Source organism: Martes martes (genome assembly GCF_963455335.1).
Source record: "Martes martes genome assembly, chromosome: 4".
NCBI lineage: Eukaryota > Metazoa > Chordata > Mammalia > Carnivora > Mustelidae > Martes > Martes martes.
The window spans coordinates 120,031,568-120,054,185 of NC_137891.1; the positions used below are offsets into that span (position 1 = coordinate 120,031,568).

At 33.9% G+C, this 22,618-nt stretch overlaps 1 protein-coding gene across 1 annotated transcript in view; it reads left to right on the forward strand.

Moving 5' to 3' along the window:
• COL24A1 (collagen type XXIV alpha 1 chain) overlaps nt 1-22,618 on the forward strand; it is a gene marked incomplete at both ends in the record, with an annotated part of 371,273 nt that overhangs the window by 83,243 nt on the left and 265,412 nt on the right. The window contains 4 exons of the mRNA XM_080801684.1: nt 853-906; nt 2,070-2,114; nt 8,043-8,096; nt 10,926-10,970. Of these exons, the coding sequence (XP_080657810.1) occupies nt 853-906; nt 2,070-2,114; nt 8,043-8,096; nt 10,926-10,970 (198 nt within the window). The remainder of the gene's footprint in view (nt 1-852; nt 907-2,069; nt 2,115-8,042; nt 8,097-10,925; nt 10,971-22,618) is intronic.

Sequence of the window (22,618 nt, forward strand, 5' to 3'; positions counted from 1 at the left end):
TCTGCTACTTACTCACTGTGGCATCTTGGGCAAGTTTCATAACTTCTCTGTATCTTACTTTCTTCAAATGTAGAATAGAGAAAATAGTATCTGTCTTGTAGACATAAAGTTAATGTAATGTGCTTAGCATAGTGAGTAGCACATAAAAAGGGCTCAGTAAATGGTAATTGTTGGAGGAAGTGGGAGAGGAGGGAGAGATGAGAAAACAAAATTGCCTACTTGTGATCTCTGTCTGTGAAATAAATAAAATCTTTAAAAAAATACAAATTTGTCAATTTAAAATGAGTTTACCACCCAAAGTTCGTTTGAATTTTTAGATAGATCTGTGTCATGATATAGGTACTTACCACTCAATATCCATTTCTTAATCAGACTTGCTGTAAGAATGAGTTTACTTTAGGAAGGAAGAAGAGGTTGGTTCTGAGGTTCACTGCCCCTTTTAATCTGCTGGGGGTCATGCTTAGACATTTAAGGAGAGTTGCAAGATGATTGAAATAAGAAGAAATTCAATATAAAAAGATAATGTTTATTAAGAAATGTACCCACTCTTTTTCTAGAATAAATATCTTCTTTATGTAGTGCTGGATTTTTCCATCCTAGATTTTACCATTATTAATAGTCAGTGTCTCATTTAGAGCCCCTAATCTGACAGTTTTATTTTTTTATCTAATAATTTTGGCTCATTTCTATTTGAAATCGGTGAAAACAGTCAGAGAAACAATGTGCAGTCCCCTTAGTACTTTTGTACGGAAAAATTTCTTTATAAATTTGTGTATCATAGTTGTGTCAAATTTGTTTCCTTGGGCTTTTGGTTTTGTTATATTGTTTTATTTATTTTATTTTTTATTTCAGGGAATTCCAGGATTCACTGGTAATATTGGTGCACGTGGTTACCCTGGCAGGCAGGTGAGGTAACTATATTTATACTTCTCCTTTTATGTTCCTTTTCATTAATGCATTGTATGCTCTGATTTTCAAGGTTAATGTTCAAATAATAATTATTTTATTTCTATTAAAAAATGAATTACTCATGGCAAATAACTTCAAAATTAAAATTCTAAAAATCCTTAAAAAATGTTACTGTAGAAAGTTTTGGTTAAAATGGGAGTGGGGTTTTTAAACATGTGTGATGTGATACAGTGGAAACTTCAAAATTAAAATGCCCAAGGGTCTAATAAGATTTTAAAACAATCCTGCTACTGATTTTACAATACTGCCACTCACTGTAATGAAGTAATGGTAAAAGTTAAGACTGTATAACAAGCATTATTTTTTAATAGCGGAGTTATAAAAATGTGAGACACAGTTTGGCAGTACTATGTATACCACTACCGAATACTTTTATGTGAAATGAATTCAAGTCTTTCTATACAGTTTTGAAAATTCATTCTAAACATTTCATATTTATTTCCTCTACATCTATTTCATGTAGACTAAAAATAGAACAAATTTTCTTTCTGAGGTTTTCGTGAATTGAAGACTGACTCTTGAAATTAATTACTCATTTGGTATACTAGAAAACTACAGTTATAATATCTTTTTAATTCTCAAGGATGAGGGAAATGAAAATGCCAAAAAAAAGTAACAAAATTCCATATTTTAGGCCTTTAAAAATTCTTGAAGAGTAATGTGTGTTAGAATCTTACCACAAGTGACAATTTGTGTTATCTGAAACATATATAAATACTCAAGCATATGGACATTGATCTGAAATTAAAAATGTGTTGTTTTTTTAAATTATGGGAATATATTTTAGATGAGTGAGTTAGAAGTGTTTTAAAAGAACATGGTTTTCCAATGAGAAATAGATTAAGATTTATTTTTTGTATCTTATAATGTATGTTAATTTACTTTGCTTAGATATCTAAAATACATTTTTGCATAGATTACATATAATACCTCTTTTGATTCTGAAATTCTAAAAATTCCTTAAACATATATAATCTTAATTATACTTAGCTTTGAATTTTATACTTCTGACAATGACACCCCTTTATATGCCTATTTTATTTATCAACAGTGCTTTCAGAATACTGTAGTATAATAATGATGTCTTTTGTTCATACTAGGGTTTAGCTGGACCAGAAGGTAACCCAGGCCCTAAAGGTGTACGAGTAAGTAAGCATTTTTATCATTTTGTAAGCATGCTTGCATAAAAGTCAAATGAAGTATGTAAAATAGATATCATTTTGATACTTCCATAGGAAGTTTGAATATAATGCCAGGTTAGCCTGAAAAGAAATACATTTGTTTAATAGATACTTTCACCGCTAACAGCCACAGAAAGCAGTCTTATAGCAATAGGTTTTACCTCATTCTTTTCTAGTACTTTCTGGCTGCTAGCATAATGTCTGTTATGTTAGAATGGACTCTATCAACATTGGTAGCATAATTTATGTATGAACGTATATAGACATGAGAAATCATGATAAAAAACATGAGGCAAAAAAATCATATTAATTTCAAGGCTGAGATAATATGATATAAAAACTATATGGAGTAAAAAAGATTTTATCTGCAAAGAAGGAAATAAGCTTATCATGTCAAGAATATACCACTGCACTTTAAACCACTAAAGAGTTTAGTCACTTTTAATCATTAAGGGAATGAAAAAAAATTCCTGTGATATCTTATGTAGTGTGCTACAAATTAAAATCAAAGCTAGTCTAGGAAAAATTAGAAAAAGTAAACTGGATTTTTTGTTTTTAAAATGCTCTTATCTTCCAGAATCTATGTCTATGCCTTATATTATCTAAAATCCTTTTTTGAGGGACGCCTGGGAGGCTCAGTTGGTTAAGTATCTGATTCTTGATTTCAGCTCAGGTCATGATCTCAGGGTGGTGAGATGGAGCCTCGTGTTGAGCTCCATGCCGGGCGTGAAGCCTGCTGAAGACTCTTTCTCTTCCTCTCCCTCTGCCCCATCCCTCTCTCTCTTAAAAAATACAGATAAATAAAAAATGAAATACCTTTTTCAAATAAAGCATAAAGTATTCAAACAGTTATGTGCTATAATGAAGCTTTAAATTTTTAAAATTTCTAAGTAATACTTTCATATGTATTTTCTTTTTTTATTTTGCTATCAATTCTGTGAAGTAATTTTACAGATGAGAAAATAGCAAGCTAAGGAATTTACACAAGTTGGCAAAGTCCTATCTGGCCGAAAACCAAAATCTTCTCACCTCTAGCTATGTACTCTTTCCTCTATCCTATACTGTCTCTACCTTTCTATTAAGTAAGAATATAGTGGAAAAAAGTCATGTATTTTTTTTATTAGAAACTGTACCAAAAGCACATATTGACTTGGATCTGGGAAGTAGAGAATAGTGGTCAAGAACCTGGGCTTTGGAGTTAGGCAGGCCTGCTTTTTTCCCTTCATTTAAAAAATCTTATTAGATAGTGGTAGCGGAACTTACCTTTAAGGTAGTTACAATATCTGCCAGAGCTTAACATTCTTAAACCATAGTGTCTAGCATAGACAATCCATTTTCTATGAAGTCTTTATCATTTTACTGGAATTTTGGAGTATTTTCTGTGCATGAACTTGAAACTCCAAGACATGTTATTTGGTACCATGCAGTTTTCCCTTACTGTATTTTCTCATCTTGCTTCAGTGATTCCCAGAACTTTTCTAAATTCTTCTTTATACCATTATATTATACATCCTTATGTACTATATTATACATCCTTTTGTTGCTTTTTTCCTCACTTGTATAGAAACTGTTGTCTGGGTTGTAACCATTTTTCGGATGTGTTTTTAGATATTGACAGCCAGCTTCATAAAAGAAGTTAAAAAAATAACAAATATAATTTATTTTCTGATTGATTCAATTGATTTAATTCTTTACTTTTCCTTTGGGAATACAGGGGGATTCAGGAAGTCCATTTCTATAGTCTTCACATTCACAGAGGGTCTCAAATGTAGACTTTTTTTAAAGTTTGGTTTGTTTTTTGTTTTGACAGAGAGAGAGATCACAAATAGGCAGAGAGAGAGAGGGGGAAGTAGGCTCCCCGCTGAGCAGAGAGCCCGATGCAGGGCTTGATCCCGGCACCCTGAGATCATAACCTAAGCCGAGGCTTAACCCACTGAGCCACCCAGGTGCCCCTCAAATGTAGACTTTTAACATTAACTTCAGATTCACATTTGATTAAAAAGACAAAAATTACAAAAACACACTGACAGGATTATAAGATGTTTTTCATTTGATTTATGTCCCATATGCTATCCACTGTAAATTAATATTTTTATAAATCATGTTGGTAAATGATCTTTTGACTGGCAACATTATTTGATTCCATTTTTTGGTGTTATGATATTATTTCTATGTGCATTTTTTTTAAGATTTTATTTATTTGAGACAGAAAGAGAGAGTGCAAGCATGAGTGAGGGTGGGGGGTGCAAAAGGAGAAGTAGAAGCAGACTTTTCACTGAGTACGGAGCTGGATGTGGGGCTTGATCCCAGGACCCCGGGATCATGACCTGAGCCATAGGTAAATGCTTAAGTGACTGAACCACCTAGGTCCTCCAATATTACTTTTATGTTAAATGTATATTTTGTAACCCTCTTTTGGCATTTCTTTGTGGAATTATATGCTCAGTGCCTCAAAAAGTAGAATTGTGTAGGGCCTCTTCTGACTTTTTAGTGGCCCTACTGATGACACAAAATTGCATCTAACTGGATATACAACCTTCAGACTAAAATTAAAAAGCATATATGTTATTATTTTTTTATTGTTCTTGTTTCATTACACATTAAACTCTAGTTTAGGGGTAGTGCCTGAGAAGGACCACAACCCCATGTGATTTCATAGTGGGTGCTGCTGGCATTTTATTTCTGTTACCATGAGCATAATAGTTATTAAGAAACCTTTATGAAACACCTGTATGATCACTCATTAAAATCTTTAATTGTAAAATGTCTTTGCACCCTAGTCAGGCTATGTTGAGTAGAGGTCTTTCTTCTGAGGTCTCAGCTGATTAGTGCAACGATTAGTGTGTGCCAGTTAGGCTGTCTCTTCTTTTTATTTATAAGCAAAAATTCAGTTATATATGTTATATAAAACATATACAAAACAAACAAACAAAACAAAAGTTAAGGCTTTTTAAACTTGAGGCTAACTCTAGCTGGTGGTTCTGAAAATACATACAGCTTGTCATCATAATCCTGAATGTTTTGATATCAGGAATGTTTTTGGATGCTTCGTTTTACAAGAAACTTTTCACATCCTCCACGTGTTTGGCTTTTAAGCAAACAAATTATAATGCTTTACTTACCATTTAAGTAGAAGGAAACTAGTTTTCTCTTTTTAAAAAATTTTTGCTTGTTCATACAAACTGTGGAACGTAGGGAATTTTAAAGGTGTTTTTCTTTGTCAAAGGAAAGTGCTTCTCTCACCAAGGCAACACCCAACTAGCTTTCACTCAGAGATTAAATCCCTCCCAAGGTTCTTATTCCAGGCAAAACAGAAATGATTCCTGAGATATTTACTTAAGAAAAAAAATGTAAAATCTACATAACATAAAAATTTCCATTTTATCCATTTTTAAGAGTACAGTTTGACAGTCTTAGGTTGGGCTGCTGTATAGAAATACTATAGACTGGATGGTTTAAATGACAAATTTTGTGTCTCACAGTTCTGGAGTCTGAGAAGTTCAAGATCAAGGCACCAGCAGATCCTGTATCTCATGATGGCCCACTTCATGGGCTATAGACAGTTGCCTTCCTACTGTATCCTCACATAGCTGAAGTAGCAGTCACCTCTAATCCCATTCATGAGGGCTCTACTGTCATGACCTAACTACTTCCCAAAGGGCCCACCTCGAATACTGACACATTGGGGACTTGTTCAACATATTAATTCAGTCCATAGCAGGAGGCATGAAGTACATTCACATTGTTGTACAGCTATCACCACCATTCACTTGCAGAACTTTCCATCTTCCCAGACTGAAACTCCATACCCTTTAAAAAGTAACTCCTCATTCTTAGTTCCTCCCAACTTTAGGCAACCATTCTACTTTCTGTCTTGATTTCAAGGTCATGAGTTCAAGCCGCATACTGGGCTCTGCAGTGGGTGTGGAGCCTACTTAAGAAACAAAACAAAACAAAAAAACATCTATTCTGATGATGTGTAGGTCAGTTGAACGTGCTTGGCAGTGTTGCATTGACAGTTTGAATTGGGATATCCTGGACCAACACTGTTTTAGTAATTTTCTCTGGATTTGCTCAGTTTTTCTTTTATACATGTGAATAGATTTTCTTTATTTTTATTTTTATTTCTTTTTTAAATTTAAATTCAATTAACTAACATTTAGTGTATTATTAGTTTCAGAGGTAGAGTCCAGTGATTCATCAGCTTATTTAATGCCCCATGCTCATTACATCACATGGCCTCCTTAATGTCCATCACCCAGTTACCCTATCCCCATCCACCTCTCCTCCAACAACCCTGTTTGTTTCCCATGATTAGGAGTCTCATGGTTTTTCTCCCTCTCTGATTACATCTTGTTTTATTTTTTCCTCCCTTCCCTTATGATCCTCTGTTTTTTTCCTTAAATTACACATATGAGTGAAATCATATGATAATTATCTTTCTCTGACTTATTTTACTTAGCATAACACCCTCTAGTTCTATCCACATCATTGCAAATGGCAAAATTTCTTTCTTTCTTCTTCTTCTTTTTTTAATGGTATTCTACATAGTGGGCACGTAAGTAATGTTTTTTGAATCAGTGATCTAGGCTCATATTACTTCAAATTTGGACCATCAAAAGAACCTTCTAACAGGTTTTCCTACATTCATTGTTTCTTATCTCAGACGTATTCTTTATCTCATAATATCTATAATCATAGATAGATATCTCAGATAGATATCATAGATCTATATCTCAGATGTATTCTATATCTATATCTATATATTCTTGTCTCAGATGTATTCTATATCTGTATCTATATCAGATGTATTCTATATCTCGGATGTATATCTATATCTATATGTCAATAGATTAATATTTGAGAAAGACAAATTAACCTCAAGGCACTACCACATTCCCTCAAGGCAGGAGCTTTCAGTTGTCTAAACCATAAAGTCTAAAATTCTTATCTTGAAATTTAAAGGTCTCCTTAACCTAGTGTCCAAACTATCATACACTTTCTTTTAAATTGATGAAGATATTATTATTTGCCACAGAGGTGTAACTTTATCCTAACATAAAGTACAGTTGCATTGTTATTTACCCCCTGTTGTCAGGCCAGTTGGAATCTTCTTTGGGATACAATGCATCTTTGTTCTTCTCCAAAGCACTTACGGGTAGAATGTTATCTGTTACCGTTTAGTACCGTTTACAAACACTTCGTGAAGTTCTCTGTTTCCACTTCCTATAATTGTTCTGCTTGGAGTTTCCTTTCTTTTCTCTTTCTCTCTCTTTTTTAAAGATTTTATTTACTTATTTGACAGAGAGACACAGCAAGAGAGGGAACACAAGCAGGGGGAGTGGGAGAGGAAGAACCAGGCTGCAATGCGGGTCTCGATCCCAGGACTCTGGGATCCTGACCTGAGCTGACTGAGCCACCCAGGCACCCCTGGAGTTTCCTTTCTCCATCCTCTGCTTGTCAGGACTTTACCTACTCTATATGCCTATCTCAAGTGCCAGTCTCTTGTTAAGTCTTTTTTTATTGCCTTTACCTCCTGCCATGTTGGAATGAATTTCCTTTTCCTCTGTACTAAGTATCTTTTGATACTTCCATTTTGCCTTATATCTTAGTTAATTATATATTTTCTTCCCACTATAAATTCAACAAAGAAAAGGATTTGGTCTTGATTTTCATGGGTCACTGTCTTAAGTTATGGTTCCTACTTTTTTTTTTAATGAAAAGATTGATCTGTAATTTCTGGAAGGAAGGTGATAAAGCAAGGAGAAGTTATTTATTCTTTTAAGCCTTAAAGTTTCATATTATTATGAAAAAATTTATGATCTCTACTTGGAATTACTTGCAGAGTAAGTATTCAAATGAATAATATAAAGATTATTTGCTTACTTTAAGGGTTTCATTGGCTCTCCTGGAGAAGTAGGACAACTAGGACCTGAAGGAGGAAGAGTAAGTCCATTTCCTTTAAATATTATTTCTAAAGGGATATGCTAATGATAGTATTAGACAGGTAATCTTACGGAGTAAGGCAAACCAGCTTTAAGAAAAATCACCTACCAGAAATATAATTAAACTCTATGGAATTTTACTTTAAGGGAGTAAGATGATACAAATGTATACAGTTAGCTATTTAAATTTAATTTTTAAAAAACACAAATTGAGATATTAAAATAACAAAATTATATTTTATAATTCATTAATCTTAAAGCATAAACTCTTGACAGGTCTTAAATTTGATAATATAACACACAGTAATTAATTCACCCGCAGAAGATATATTTTTTGTTTAATTTAATAATGGAAGGTAGTTCATAAATGTAGGTATGAGAAAGGTACTTTTGAGTAAAGACAGGATCTTTGCAAAATGATTGTTATCTTAAAACAGTTAATCAAACTAGGTACAGAGTTCTGGCGTTCCAACTTCATCATGTCTGATTTTCAGTGTTGTATGCGATTCATTGGTTTCTATTTGTATTCCTTCATTTTACTGCCAGTATTCAATGAAAAAAATAGAATCCAACAATATTAGGTTTGAAAATAGTCATATTCAGAATTTAGCATTCAACATTATTATTGTAGGTATGCTATTCAAACCAGAATTTTCATTTCTAGAAACTGGTTTTTGCAAGTGAAAGTAAACCAGATTATTCTTTGCTGGGTGAATTTTTCAAATACATAGTGTGAGTGAATTATATCACATTTTTCTTGTAAACACTTGTGAATTTCCTGACAGAGAAGAAATAGTCAAGGTTTAAATGTGCTCTAGTGACAATCAAAATGTCCAGTCTTCTTTGATGAGATGAGGTGAAGATTTTCCCTTGTTGAATATACAAGTCATTTCTTTCACATGCAGGAATATCTTCAGTGTGATCCCACAACTAAGCTACTTAATTGCCATATGATACAGCAGACTTACAGATCATGTTCCCAATCTGTCAAGCAAAGAATTGAACTGCTTCTCATTGACAAAAGGAATATATACAGTTTACATTGTTATTACTCTGCTGCTTATGATATAGTACTTTCCTGACCTTATTTCTAGTTAATGATGTAATAAATAAAGCAAAATTTTATATCCTTGAAAATGTTATCATCTTGGATTTAAGGATTCCATCACTGACTATCATTAGATACATGCCTGTAATCATGATCATTAGTTTTGGCCAGTCTAAGTGAAAATGTTAAGACCTGTCTCAAATCATAAATGTAAGACCATTTTGTGATATTTTGGCTGTCATGGGTAACATGTCCTAATATTATTTGGCTACTTCAAAATTTTGATTAAAAATGTGAATAATATAGCTAACTGGGTGTTTTTATTATGTTATAAAATGTATACATGCAGAGAAGAGATAAGAAGCATAGAGAAGAGAGAAGAAGAAGTATAGAGAAGAACAAAGAGAGTATAATGCTAATCACTCCTGGAAAAAAATAGAAAAATTCCTTCCTGGGAGTCAGTAATATACGTATGTGTAAATATATGACGACATGCTTATATAATTTTGTCTGTAATATCCTTAGGTTTCCTGCTGAGATTTAGTAGAGCTACTAAAGTTAATTACTAAAATTAATTACCTTATTTTTTGAAAAAAGGTTTGCTATATTATGTAAAGATGTATAAAGTCTTAATGAAATGAGTCCTATTGCTCACCCATACATACTCTTTTGATAAGACATTAGATAAGTATTGATCAAACACTGTTCAATTGAAAGTGGATGGATTACTTCAACTAATGATATCTTCTAGCTTATCTGTATGTACCGTCAATCCCAAGCTATATAGATCTGGCAGATTTCTTAGTCTTTAAGGCTTCTAAGTGATTCTAAGTCTCAGTGTGATTCTATCACTGAGATATTTTGGACTGTAAGTAACAGAGAACCCCAACTCAAACTGGCTTAAAAATGAGGAAATTTTTAATAATGATGGCAATGTAATAGCAAACAGTTTACTGAATTGTTATATATATGCATACACTGTGCAAATGTTTTATATGAATTAACTCCTTTAACATTCACAAAACCCGAATTCACAAAACCTATGATTCACAAAATCATAGGTACTATGATTATTATTCTTACTACAGATGAAAAAAATGGAGGCATACAGAGAGAAAGACGTGTCTAAGACAATATACATGTAATAAGAGCAGAGCCAGGATTTGAACACAGATGTTCAGCTCCAAAGCTCGAGTGTTTAAATATTATGCCCCACTGCTTCCTGTAGGACCAGAAATCTATAGGTTAGGCAGGATCTAGGTACAATATGATCTTGAGCACAGTGATACCATCTCTCCACCTTGCCTTGCCTAATGTTGGCTTGACAAAGGCAGGTTTCCTATACAGGTGCAGAATTGCCAGTGTGAGGGCTAAACGTGCTTTTGTTTATGCCCAGCCAGAGAGATAGGGAGACAGATGAGGTGACTGTCCCTTAGATTTTGGAAAAGTAAGATCTTCCTGTTTATCTGGTTGTGTCAACTTTGGTTGTGTGCCTACCTCTGGACAAATAACTATCACCAGAGAAAGGTCAGGATCCCATTTGGAAGTACAGATAGGATGCATTCCAGAAAAAAATCAGGTTGCTGTTATGAAGAAAAGGAGACACTTTAGTTAAATTAATATATTGAAGCTTTTCTGAATGTCATACTACTTTAAAGAACAATTCATTTTTCTCTTCATCATACTTCATTAATTGATGTTTGAGAAGGAAAAAAAGATCTATAACATCTAACTCATTCATTTATTCAACAAATGTTGATTTTTTACTTTTATATATTCTAGGGTGTTCCTGGGCTCCGGGGAAAGAGGGGTCTTAAGGGAAGACAGGTAATTCAACTTTGTTTTTGAGGTTCAGTTCAGAGAAATATAATCTAATTATGTGCATATTTCTCACCCATACAAATATAACTATAGTTGTCCTTGTTGTCCACAACTATCTCATTCAACAGAATTTAATTTTTGCTACCTTATCTATCAAATAATACCTGAGATTTTGAAGGAAATTTTAGATTAAAAAATAATGAAATTTAATGTTCCTAACCCATTTAATAGACCAGTAGAAAGGACCTTTATCCCTATGACAAGGAACTAAAATGTCACAGAAAATACATAAACGGTTTAAAACACTAATGATAGCACTATTCACCCTCATGTTTTACACGTTTTCAAAATTCCTGCTTCATGTATTAGCTCAGAGACTAGATCCCTACAGCTTCTTCTATTTTCAGGTTTAAGAAGACGAAGGGAAGTGAATTTTGCAAGATAAAATAATAATTTCAGAGATGAGAGGAAATTTTGACATCATCCAATACCCCCATCATTCAACAAATGAGAAAACTGTGGTTCAGGGAGGCATCCTCATGTCCTCCTCACATAACCCTAGCCACCTCCTTGTCGCTTGTGTTGTTTTGACAGCGATCCACAGGTCTTTATTAGGATAACGCTTTTTGTGCTTATACAGTTTTCTAGTCTATGAGGAAGGAAATTGAGTTTTTCATATCAGCTTTTCTAAAATTTTGGTGTATGTAAGTAAAACCTTGATGAAAATTATAAAAGGTTACAAACCTTCCCAGAATATTCATATCCTTTTAAAGCATTTTATTCTTGTGCTTTGCAGGATTTCTTGAAGGTAGATTAGAATAGGTATGAATGTCACCATTATATAGGTGGGGGAGAATGAGGCTCAGTGATGTTTAGAGTCTTGCTCAGAATCCCATAGAAAATGGTGGTAAAATCAAGAATTGATCTCAGCTCCTCTGAATATAAATTCAGGAGTCTTTTCTTACTCTCAGATTTGTGCTCTCTGCTACTCACACAGCTTACAAGAGCATGATTAATGTTTTCATGATGTTTGGCCAAAATATGATAAAATTATTTCTAAGTTTCACTTTAAAAATTTCAGTTTACTGGGGCATCTGGGTGGCTCAGTGGGTTAAAGCCTCTGCCTTCGGCTCAGGTCATGGTCCCAGGGTCCTGGGATCCAGACCTGCATTGGGCTCTCTGCTCAGCAGGGACCCTGCCTCCTCTGTCTCTGCCTCTCTGCCTGCTTGTGACCTCTGTCTGTTAAATAAAAATAAATAAAATCTAAAAAAAAAAAAAATTCAGTTTACTAACATAAACTTACCAAACTGTCAAGAAATTAAAAATAAGCCAACCATTTTGTTTTCTTACATTTATATTCAACTTTAAAGCTAATCTTCTAGCATTTCTAGCCACAGAAACTGCCACCATCACCATCTGCATTTTTAATTCTTAAGCACTCTGATAAATATTTTGTATGCCATCTCATTTAATTACACTCTCTTATACTGCAAAATGTTATGCTACTTCCTTTTGTTTAAGCCCTCATACACACACCCCAACAAAAATGCCTCTCTTATTACCATATGCAAATATATAATCTAAATATGCAGATGTGGGTTGTCTCAAAATTGACAAAAGGAGAAATTTATCTTCTTTATTTTTATATTCTCCATTCTTTGTCTTTTCCCCCCAGTCCTCCTCCTTTCAATGTATGACGTCAGTAAAAGAATGAATAAAGTTACTTATGGTATTATATAAATTATTTCTAATGCTTCAACTGTAACATTACCCATTAGTAATTATATTTTAAGCGTAGTTTAAGACAAAAATAAGTAATCTGCAATGGTGGAATCTTAGGCATTGTTGAAAAAATAGAGTATTTTCCCAAAGCTCCTGTAATATATCACTTATATAGCTACACAGCTATCACTTATGTAGCCATATTAATATGGCTGTTTTTATATAGGTATTAACTTTATCTTGGAAATGTATAGGTAATTTCCAGTTTCCTGCTCCATCATGAACTCCAATTATCCATGGAAATTTATAGATAACATCTGGTTTTTTACTCCCCAGAGAATTATAAAATTATCCAACAGATGTTATTGAATTCAAAAGAGGAGTTCAAGAAAACTGTAGAAAAATATGAATGAATGATTACTGGGTTGATTACACTGTTCTTTACATTACAAAATTTGTAAAGTTTTATTGCTTTAAAAACATATGCCCTTCTCACAGATTTAGATCCTTAGGAAAATTATATTTGAAAAACATATGTATCTCATTTTTCCTAAATAGTGTTTATAGTAGAAAATCTGTCTGGTACTGTAATATGTCATGTATGCTATATGTACTTTTGTTTTTAACCACAAAATGATTTGGCCATGTTTATGTGGAAATCACAGTATACTTAAAGTTAGATACAGTTACAGCCACAAGTCAATAAGCCAAGGCTGACTTCAGACACTGTTCTTAGAATAGCATATTATGTATAAATGCTCCTCTGTGTTCTGTTAATTATAAGTAAAATCATCTTCAAATAGCTTTGACATTAAGTAAGGGCAAAAGTGCTAGCATGGGATATTATACATTATGGGACACTTGTATTTCAATTTAGATGATTAAAATTCCATGAGAAGAATGATTACTATTTACTGTTTTAATAACAGTAAAAGGAAAATATCTTTGATGAGGTATCCACTCTCTGATGTAGAAAATATTAGGTGTGTGGAATACAAATTTGACCATTTTGGGGGGCAACTTACTCAATTATGTTTAGTATTTGTTATTATGTATGATGTAGATATTCAAATATAGAGCCAGAACTAAGGCATGCCAGTCTACCATAAAGAAGAGGAAGGAAACCTATATATCTGAAGAATATATCTGAAAGAATATAACAGAAACCGAGGAAATACTGAAATCTGAACGTACTTGTATCTAAGACAGGTACTTCCAATTTTCAGCGGACTTCGAAGTCATTTAGAATTGTGGGTTCATGCTTTATTAGGCTGCTGCTATGTAGATCCCATGTTATTTAATTTACTATCGTTAGTATGAAAGTCATCAGATGTACTTTCTTATAATCATCACTCCCCTTTAATTAATCTGATTATTCTTTCCGTATGTTAAATTAGCTCATTTCATCAAATTTTAGGTAGATAGAAGTATGCAGTCTTGAGAACATAGACTATGATTTAGTTTAAAGTAGTTCTTACAATGTAATTTATAGAAAACTAGTAATTCTTTGTAGATAACTCCTTAAGTTTTTTTTTTTTTTAAGATTTTTTTTATTCATTTGACAGACAGAGATCACAAGCAGGCAGAGAGGCAGGCAGAGAGAGAGGAAGGGAAGCAGGCTCCCTGCTGAGCAGAGAGCCCGACGCGGGGCTCGATCTCAGGACCCTGAGATCATGACCTGAGCCGAAGGCAGAGGCTTTAACCCACTGAGCCACCCAGGTGCCCCAACTCGTTAAGTTTTATGTAATATTTTACATGGGGTTTTTTTTGTTGTTGTTGTTGTTAAGTCTCTGAAATTAAGGACAGAAGCTGGTAAAATAAAGTACTTCACTTCCTGTATTATGTATGATATGAAACATTTTGACATTCAAAATAGACATAGAAAAACCTCAAAAATCCAAGTTCAGGCCTTTCTAAATATTAATCAAGATGAGTCTCTTTGCACTATTAAGTTGGTTTATAACTGTGTACTAAAGCTGTGTTTGATACAAAGTTTATAAAAATATTAACATATACGTCTCTTCCTTATGTATAGACATCATATTCTATGTCCATATAGTACAGAAACATAGAGGAGTAGTAAAAATCCTGTCCAAAATTGTTCAGTGAGTTAATAACATTACTAAGCTTAGGCTCTGAAAATTGTTGCTATCAATCATACATTCCTCCTGCTCGCCAAATCATCCTTATTTTTGTGAATAAACACTAAGCATGGAATTAAGTTGTTGTGAACCAACTTCCTTAGTCATTTTTGTATTTTTTTAAATAAAATGATAGACTTACAAGAAAGGGATATCTTCTCTTAAATAGTGTAAGTATTGTATGAACTCTTTTGAAAATGGAAACATTTCAGAATAGCATATTATTTTGGTTGTTTAAGAGGAGTTATTTAGCTTCATACTGCTATTTTTAAATTTAATGTTTGGGTTAAAATTATTTCATTTTAAATCTTACTTCCCAGGAAACTTTTCCCCAAAATAAAATATTGTATTTATTCAGTGTTTATAGATTGATTTGATATTTATAACATAATGTGTTTTTATTTTTTCAAACCAGAGAAGTAAGAAAATTGGTTTTGTTGGAAACTTGGTGTATTTTAGGATCAGAGTATATAAAAGTAGTTATATTAATAAATTTTTATGTTCTTTGGCCTTATGTTGTTGACATTTGAGAAGTTTTTTTCTTCTCTGAACTATAAGCTATTTTTTATTTCAGGATAGGTATTTACTAATAATCATTACAATTATTTTTAAAGACCTCATGTAATAAGTTACATATTAGTCAATACTTGTGTACTCGTGCTTTTGGGTATTGAGATATTATAGCTCTTACCTCTTACTTTCCTCCCCTCTTTCACTCCCTATATATTACAATTGAATCAAATTCCTTACTCTCAGTTAATATTAGAGAGTAGCCATGAGGGTCTAAGTGCTGTTCATTCATGCTTTTTGCTGTCTCTGGATATAGTTTGAATTTATCTCAAGTTCTTTCTGAGGAACTGATAAAAACAAGGTGGTAGACAATCTTTATTGGCCAGGACTCTTTTAAATACCATAGAACTACCATTCTATTTTATATACTTTACTGTCTTTATTTGAAAAACCTCTTGGAACATAACTGATGAGCCAGATTCTTTAAAAGCATATGTCATCCACTGATTTATAATAGCAAAGAAGAATACTATTAAAAAAAGGAGAGAGAGAGAGAAGGCAGGGAGAGGTTTCATATATATTTGTTAACATCAGATTTGATATGTATTACCTAATTGTAAGCAGCTTTTTTTTTTAGTGCAAAGATTTCAAACTTTATTCTGGAGTGCCACAGTCAGGAAGTTCTACAGTTGCTTAAAGAAAAAAAATCATTTTAGATGGTTCCCAGATTATTCCCTTTGTTGTACTAAGTTGGTTATGCAAATTGATATGACTCCACAGATCTAAAATATTTATGCCAGAACTGACTTGTCGGGATTAAAGATAAACATGAAATGGGATCTGGAATTTACTCTCAACAACGCCTAGAAAACCGTTGTCAAAATAGAGAGTTTTTGAAGGAGTTTTTCAGACCTGATGGGAGTGGATTATAAATAATCAAATCATATTACATTAAAGTTTGACAAAGAAGTATACTCTGTTTTCTTCCGATGCAAATAAAAATATCATAGCCTTGGAATGCAGACAAAATAACACCCTTAAGGCACCTGGACTTCAGTGATGTTTACTTTTCTAACTATAGAAAGCAGTGTCTCCTCTTTTTTTCTCATACATCTTTCTGTTAGAAGAGTCTATTTAAAGTAAACTGTATTTTGGCTTCTAACTCCAGTGTTAGAATTTCAGAATATAAAATCCTTCTGTTAGCCATCTGTTATTAGTTTCTATCCTTAGCCCAAGACAGTCTTAAATACGTGTTACACAATAGTGTCTCAGATACACACTTTTTATCAAGAATTTAGAGAGTGTTTTCTTTGTTCGAAGAAAAGGTCGTAGTTAATTTGATTATAGAGAAAGTACTACTGTTGCTAGAGCATTCTGAAAAAAATGTTATTAATTTTTAAGTATTCTGTCTTGTTCAGAAAAAAATGTATTTTCTGATTTTTACTTACTGGTTGTAGTCTGTAGTGACTATATTTCGCTTACCTACATCTAGACAAGACACATGGAAGAGGCCAGGACTTTGAATTAAACCTCCTTCCAGGTTGGGATAGATAGAGAAGAGAGACACCCAATGAACTACAGCTGATAATTTGGGGGAAGTCCTGGCAGAGAATGATTTCATAGAGATACAACACTGACAGGTGGAAATTCAAGCAGGCAGTTACTTTCAGGGCAGATAACATAAGAGAAAATTCAGAGACTTGTAGGTTATCAAAGTCAGGAATGTGAGTGCAAATGCGGCCGTAAGACTTGGCTTGAGTTCAGAGACTGTGTTCCCTGTGTGGGAAAATGGCAAGAATAAGGTTGGAGCCCTTATGATCAAGGGATAGAACATGTATACCAAAACTGTTTCGTGGATAAAAGAATAAGGCAGACTGCAATTCCCATAACTGCAGTATAAAATGGTAACCAGTCTTTAAGAACAAAGCAGGAATTTGGTTTTTTTTTGTTGTTGTTTTTCTTTTTTAAAGATCTTATTTATTTATTTGGGAGAGAGAGATCACAAGTAGGCAGAGAGAGAGGAAGGGAAGCAGGCGCCCTGCTGAGCAGAGAGCCCAATATGGGGCTTGATCCCAAGACTCTGGGATCATGACCTGAGCCCAAGGCAGAGGCTTTAACCCACTGAGCCACCCAGGCGCCCCCAAAGCAGGAATTTGAATCTGAGAACTGAGGCCCAGTTTGTAACTAGGTAAACAGTCAGCCTGACTTGGTGCTAAGTCTCTAAGAATTGGGCTAGAAGTCCTTAAATTCCTAAGTTTAAAATTAGTTTCAACCAACAGGAAAATATTTGACCCTTGAAGTATGGATCAAATTGCCCTACCTGTGAGGAAAAGAAAGGGGAAGAGACTAATGAATGTTCACAGAGTACTTGACATTCTAGCCTTTTCCTATAATAATTGTACTTTATTTTTGAAGGATTTAAAAATATCACAATTTCATGGTAATATGTATTCATGTGTAAAAGGTGTAGAAGCAGCTACCAGGTTTTATTACAGTGTTTCTAATCCTAGACAAGTTAGTCTGATCTTCTCTTTTCATTATTTAGGCTTAGAAAAAGTTGAAATCCTGTATTTGTTGATAATGCTTATTTAGTGTATATATCTTTTATGATAATTCTTATTTGTCTCTACTTTAGATTGAATACGTTGTTTCAAAACCATTGTTCTCTGAAAAGAGCAAAATATGTTCATAGTTAACTGTGGCCTTTAACAGAAAAATTTTGCATTGCTTTTATTTTTTAAAATTCCATAAATGTAGTCATTAGTATTTTATGGTTATTTTGGTTCTCATACTTTCCTAATTATTTTATATGCAGTATTTTTCTAATTTCTTTGTAGAACTAGGAAAATAATCATTTTACTAGACTCTCTACGCAATAAGTTTTCCAATGTTTCAAGATATTTAGATGTAACTACCAAGTTTAGTATCTGTCCTCTAAAATATTAATACCATGCATATATTCAGGCATACCAAGTCTAGAATAGTTCTTAGTGTTTGATAATTACCGTGTTTGAGTAACAGTACCATTGTTAGACCCAAGCAAAAGAGAAACTTGATCTGGACACTATACTTTTGAGGACCCTGTACATCACAAATAAATAAAGTAAATGTATTAAAAATAAAACAGAACAAAACACATGAGTGCCCCTGTCACTCAGGATCCAGCAGTTAGCATTGATATAATATGACTTGTAATCCTAGACAACCACTCTTGTTGCTATGTATTATCTATTGCTATATAACAAGTAACTCCCAAGTTAGTGGCTTAAAACAACAATAAGTAGATATTGTTTTTCAGAGTTTTTGTGAGTTGGGAATTTGAGAATGCTTTATTTGGGTGGGTCTAGCATAGCATTTCCTATGAGGTTACAGTGAAGATTTTGGTCAAGACTACTATCATCTGAAGGCTTGACTGGGGTTGGAGGATCTGCTTTTAAGGGAGCTCACTTGCTGGCCAGCCAATTTGGTGCTAGTTTCTGGAAGACCTCATTTCTTCTCCATAAGGACTTCTTTATGTGGCAATTAGAATGTCTTCAGGACTAGAATGAAGTGGTGCCTGAGACCAAGGTAGAGGTGTCGTGCCTTTATGATCTAGCCTCTGAAGTCCCACTGTACTTCGATATTCTGTTGGTCACATGGGCCAACCATGATTGAAAATGGGAGGGGACTACACAAAAGCATTAATGCTGGAAGTGAGAATCATGGGGAGTCCACCTTTGAGGCTGACTATCACAATTTAATGTCTTCAGGCCACAGAGAAATTCTCCATATCTGTGGCCTTTAATCTAATGTCTGAATGCCATGAAGCTTTGTAGGTGGTACAACTGCCAAAATTAGAGACAGAAATTGTTCAAGATGGTGGTGAGGATTTGGGCAGGAAGTAGAAGCACTTAAGTAAGAGCAAAGATTAATTAAATAACTTATCTTATTCTTCTTTCAGTATGAATGCAATAGAATCCTGTACAAAGAAGTACTGTTTCCTGATAATGCAGATTTCTGTTCTCTTCCTTCTCTTTGTTTTACAATTTATGGTTTCAGAGTTAATAGAATTAGTGTAGTCTTTGTAATAGCTGCACCTAGAGACTGAAATATTTTGCATTATTAAGCAATTTATATTACTCCTAAATTTGCATTTTATAACTATAAACACAAAATTCATGAAGCATGAATTTTGCATTAGCAATTAGATGAATATGAAATGCTAGAATGATGAAACTTTCTAAAATGTAGATATTAGATTAAAATTTTAAAATCTAAAGTAAATATAGCATTTTAATTTAACTAATATTGATAGTAATTATAAGTTGCCACAGAAAATAAAAAGCCATAGAAAGTCTTCAGAGAGGTGATCTATTTAAATTTTAAAAATCTAGAAACAATGCAAGTAGTTTTTTATTAAACATTACCACTTGGTAAAATTTGCAAATAGGACTTTACACAATCTCTACTCAAAGATTTAATTAACAATTTTATTAGTTTTCTATCACTGCATAACAAATACCACAAACTTAGTGGCTTACAACAGTACCCACTTATTTTCTCACAGTTCTCCTGGGTTGGGAATCCAGGTACTACTTCACAGGGTCTTCTGCTCAGGGTCTCAAGGCTGCAGTCAAAGTAGGTATCAGGTGGCTGCACAATCATTTGGAGGCTTGGCTTGGAAAGAGTTCACTTCCAGCTTCATTCAGGTTGTGCGAAGACATCATTTCTTCAAGGGTGTAGAATTGAACACCCCGGGCTTTTTGCTGGCTCTTGGCTATAGACCACCTTAGGCCCTATGGATTGCCCACAGTTCCTAGAGATCACACAATTCCCTGTCATATGGGAGATGAAGTCTTATATAGTATAACATAATCATATCAGGGACATCCCATCACCCATGCTATATTCTGTTTTTTAGAATAAGCAAATCATAGGCCCACTCATACTCACAGTTGGGTAGCACACAAAAGCTAGAATAGCAGGAGGTCACCTTAAAGTCTGTCCACTATACTGATCCAATGGTAGAAATGAACAAGAACCTTATTCATGACTTGAAGAGATTGAATGAAATCCCTGAATGTCATATTCTTCATAAGATAAAATTTTATGACCCATCAAGGTGATTAAAATGTAAGAAAGAGAATTATGCACAACATAGAAGAAACAGTGCAACTCTGGCTTGCCCATTAGTAGACAGTTACTGCATTGATGCAGTCGGCAAATGGGGCAAGAAAGGCAAGAAGCTCAAGCTTCCTTATGGATGATAATCCTGGAAAATGGTTATTAAATCCTTTGGTAGTGTAAAGGTATTCCTAGGAAAGTGCAATTTGATTTAAATTAATGATTATAATTTTCCACTAGGTAAATGTGAGAGAAAATTTGGTATTTTATTTTATAACAAATTATTTCAAGTGGAGAAAGAAACTGTAGAAGCTATCTTTTGCATACTAAGTTCAAAGGCAAAGTATTTTATCACTATTTTTCCATGTTTCACAACCGATCTTTTTTTTTTTTTAAAGATTTTATTTATTTATTTATTTGACAGGGAGAAACACAGCAAGAGAGGGAACACAAGCAGGGGGAGTGGGAGAGGGAGAAGCAGGCTTCCCATAGAGCAGGGAGCCAGACGTGGGCTCAATCCCAGGATCCTGGGATCATGACCTGAGCCAAAGGCAGGTGCTTAACAACTGAGCCACCCAGGTGCCCCTCACAACTGATCTTTTAAGATCGGTTTGTGACAATGGAGATTGGTGGCTGTGAACCTTTAGGCTCCTAATTAAAGGAATACAGAAATTCTCCTGCATTAAAATAAATTATGCACATAATTACTAGAAATTAAATAACAACTGATAAATAGCAAACACATGACATATTCAACAACATAAAACATTGGCCTGATGTTTTTTAAAAGAGATATATGTTCAGTATATAGCCAAATATAATGATTTTTTTTTTTTTTTTTTGTGGCATGAACTGTGCTATGTTTCATTAAACAGGAAAGTATGTCTAGATTTAGGAGGATTTATATCAGAAATTGATGACAGAGGCATCTGGGTGGCTCCGTGGGTTGGAACCTCTGCCTTCGGCTCAGGTCATGATCCCAGGGTCCTGGAATCAAGCCCCGCATTGGGCTCTCTGCTCAGCGGGGAGCCTGCTTCCTCCTCTCTCTCTGCCTGCTTCTCTGTCTACTTGTGATCTCTGTCAAATAAATAAAATCTTAAAAAAAAAAAAGTTACAAAAAAAGAAATTGATGACAATGGTCAACATATAGAAAGGATAAAAAATAATAAAACAAATGATCTGTCTAGACTAGAGAATTGAATGAAATGAAATGTTTAATGGGTAGTAAAGTGAGAGGAGAAATAATACATAAAAATTTTAAAAGTAGATATTACTCAGTTTAAAGTGTTTCAGGGGCAAAGTCAAGTTGAACAGCTAATATTTATTATAATGTTGAACTACCAGAAGAATAGGACGTTGAAATTAGTAAGTATTTTATTATTTATTATGCTAGTTCCGGTTTTGTCGTAAGTGAAGCATTCATCATAGTTCTCTCCTCTTTCCCTTCCTAGGAGGGAAAAATCCCTAGTTTTTATGGAAAGCTGAACTGGAGAGCAGCTCCTCCTACTGGATGAGGATGGGGCCACTCAGTCCCAAATAGCACATCTTGTAGGCCATCCTGAGTGAGTCCCCAAGGATGTTTGTAGTAGTCCCTCTCTGCTCCTTATTCAGACTGATTGTGTCTTCATTTTCTAAGAAAAACTGTTGAGATCTAATTCACATATCATAAAATTCACCCTTTAAAAATGTATAATTTATTGTACATTTTATTATATTGACAGAGTTGTGTAGCTGCCACACGAATTTTAGAACATTTTCTTCACCCAGAAAAGAAGTCCTATACCTATTAGTACTCACTGCCCCATTCTCCTTGCAGCACCAGCCCTAGGCAGCCACTAGTCTGTTTTCTGTGTCTCTGGATTTGCCTGTTCTGGACATTTCACATTAATGGAATCATGCAATATGTACCCCCATCTTTATTATTTCACTGAACTTTCTGAAAAACCTATTTATGATCTATCTGAAAAATCAGTCATCTCCTATGTTTCAGGTCTCTTACAGAATTTTTCCTCCACTTGTTCCATTACCTGTACATCATAAGTACTTTGAAATACCCTTATTAGCTCATACCGAACAGTATGATATATTGCAGATATGTGAGCTTGTTGACAACAGAATTAGACTTCCAAGGACAATGAAAGCAAAATGCCTGCCTGAACTTCAACTGACTCTGAAGGG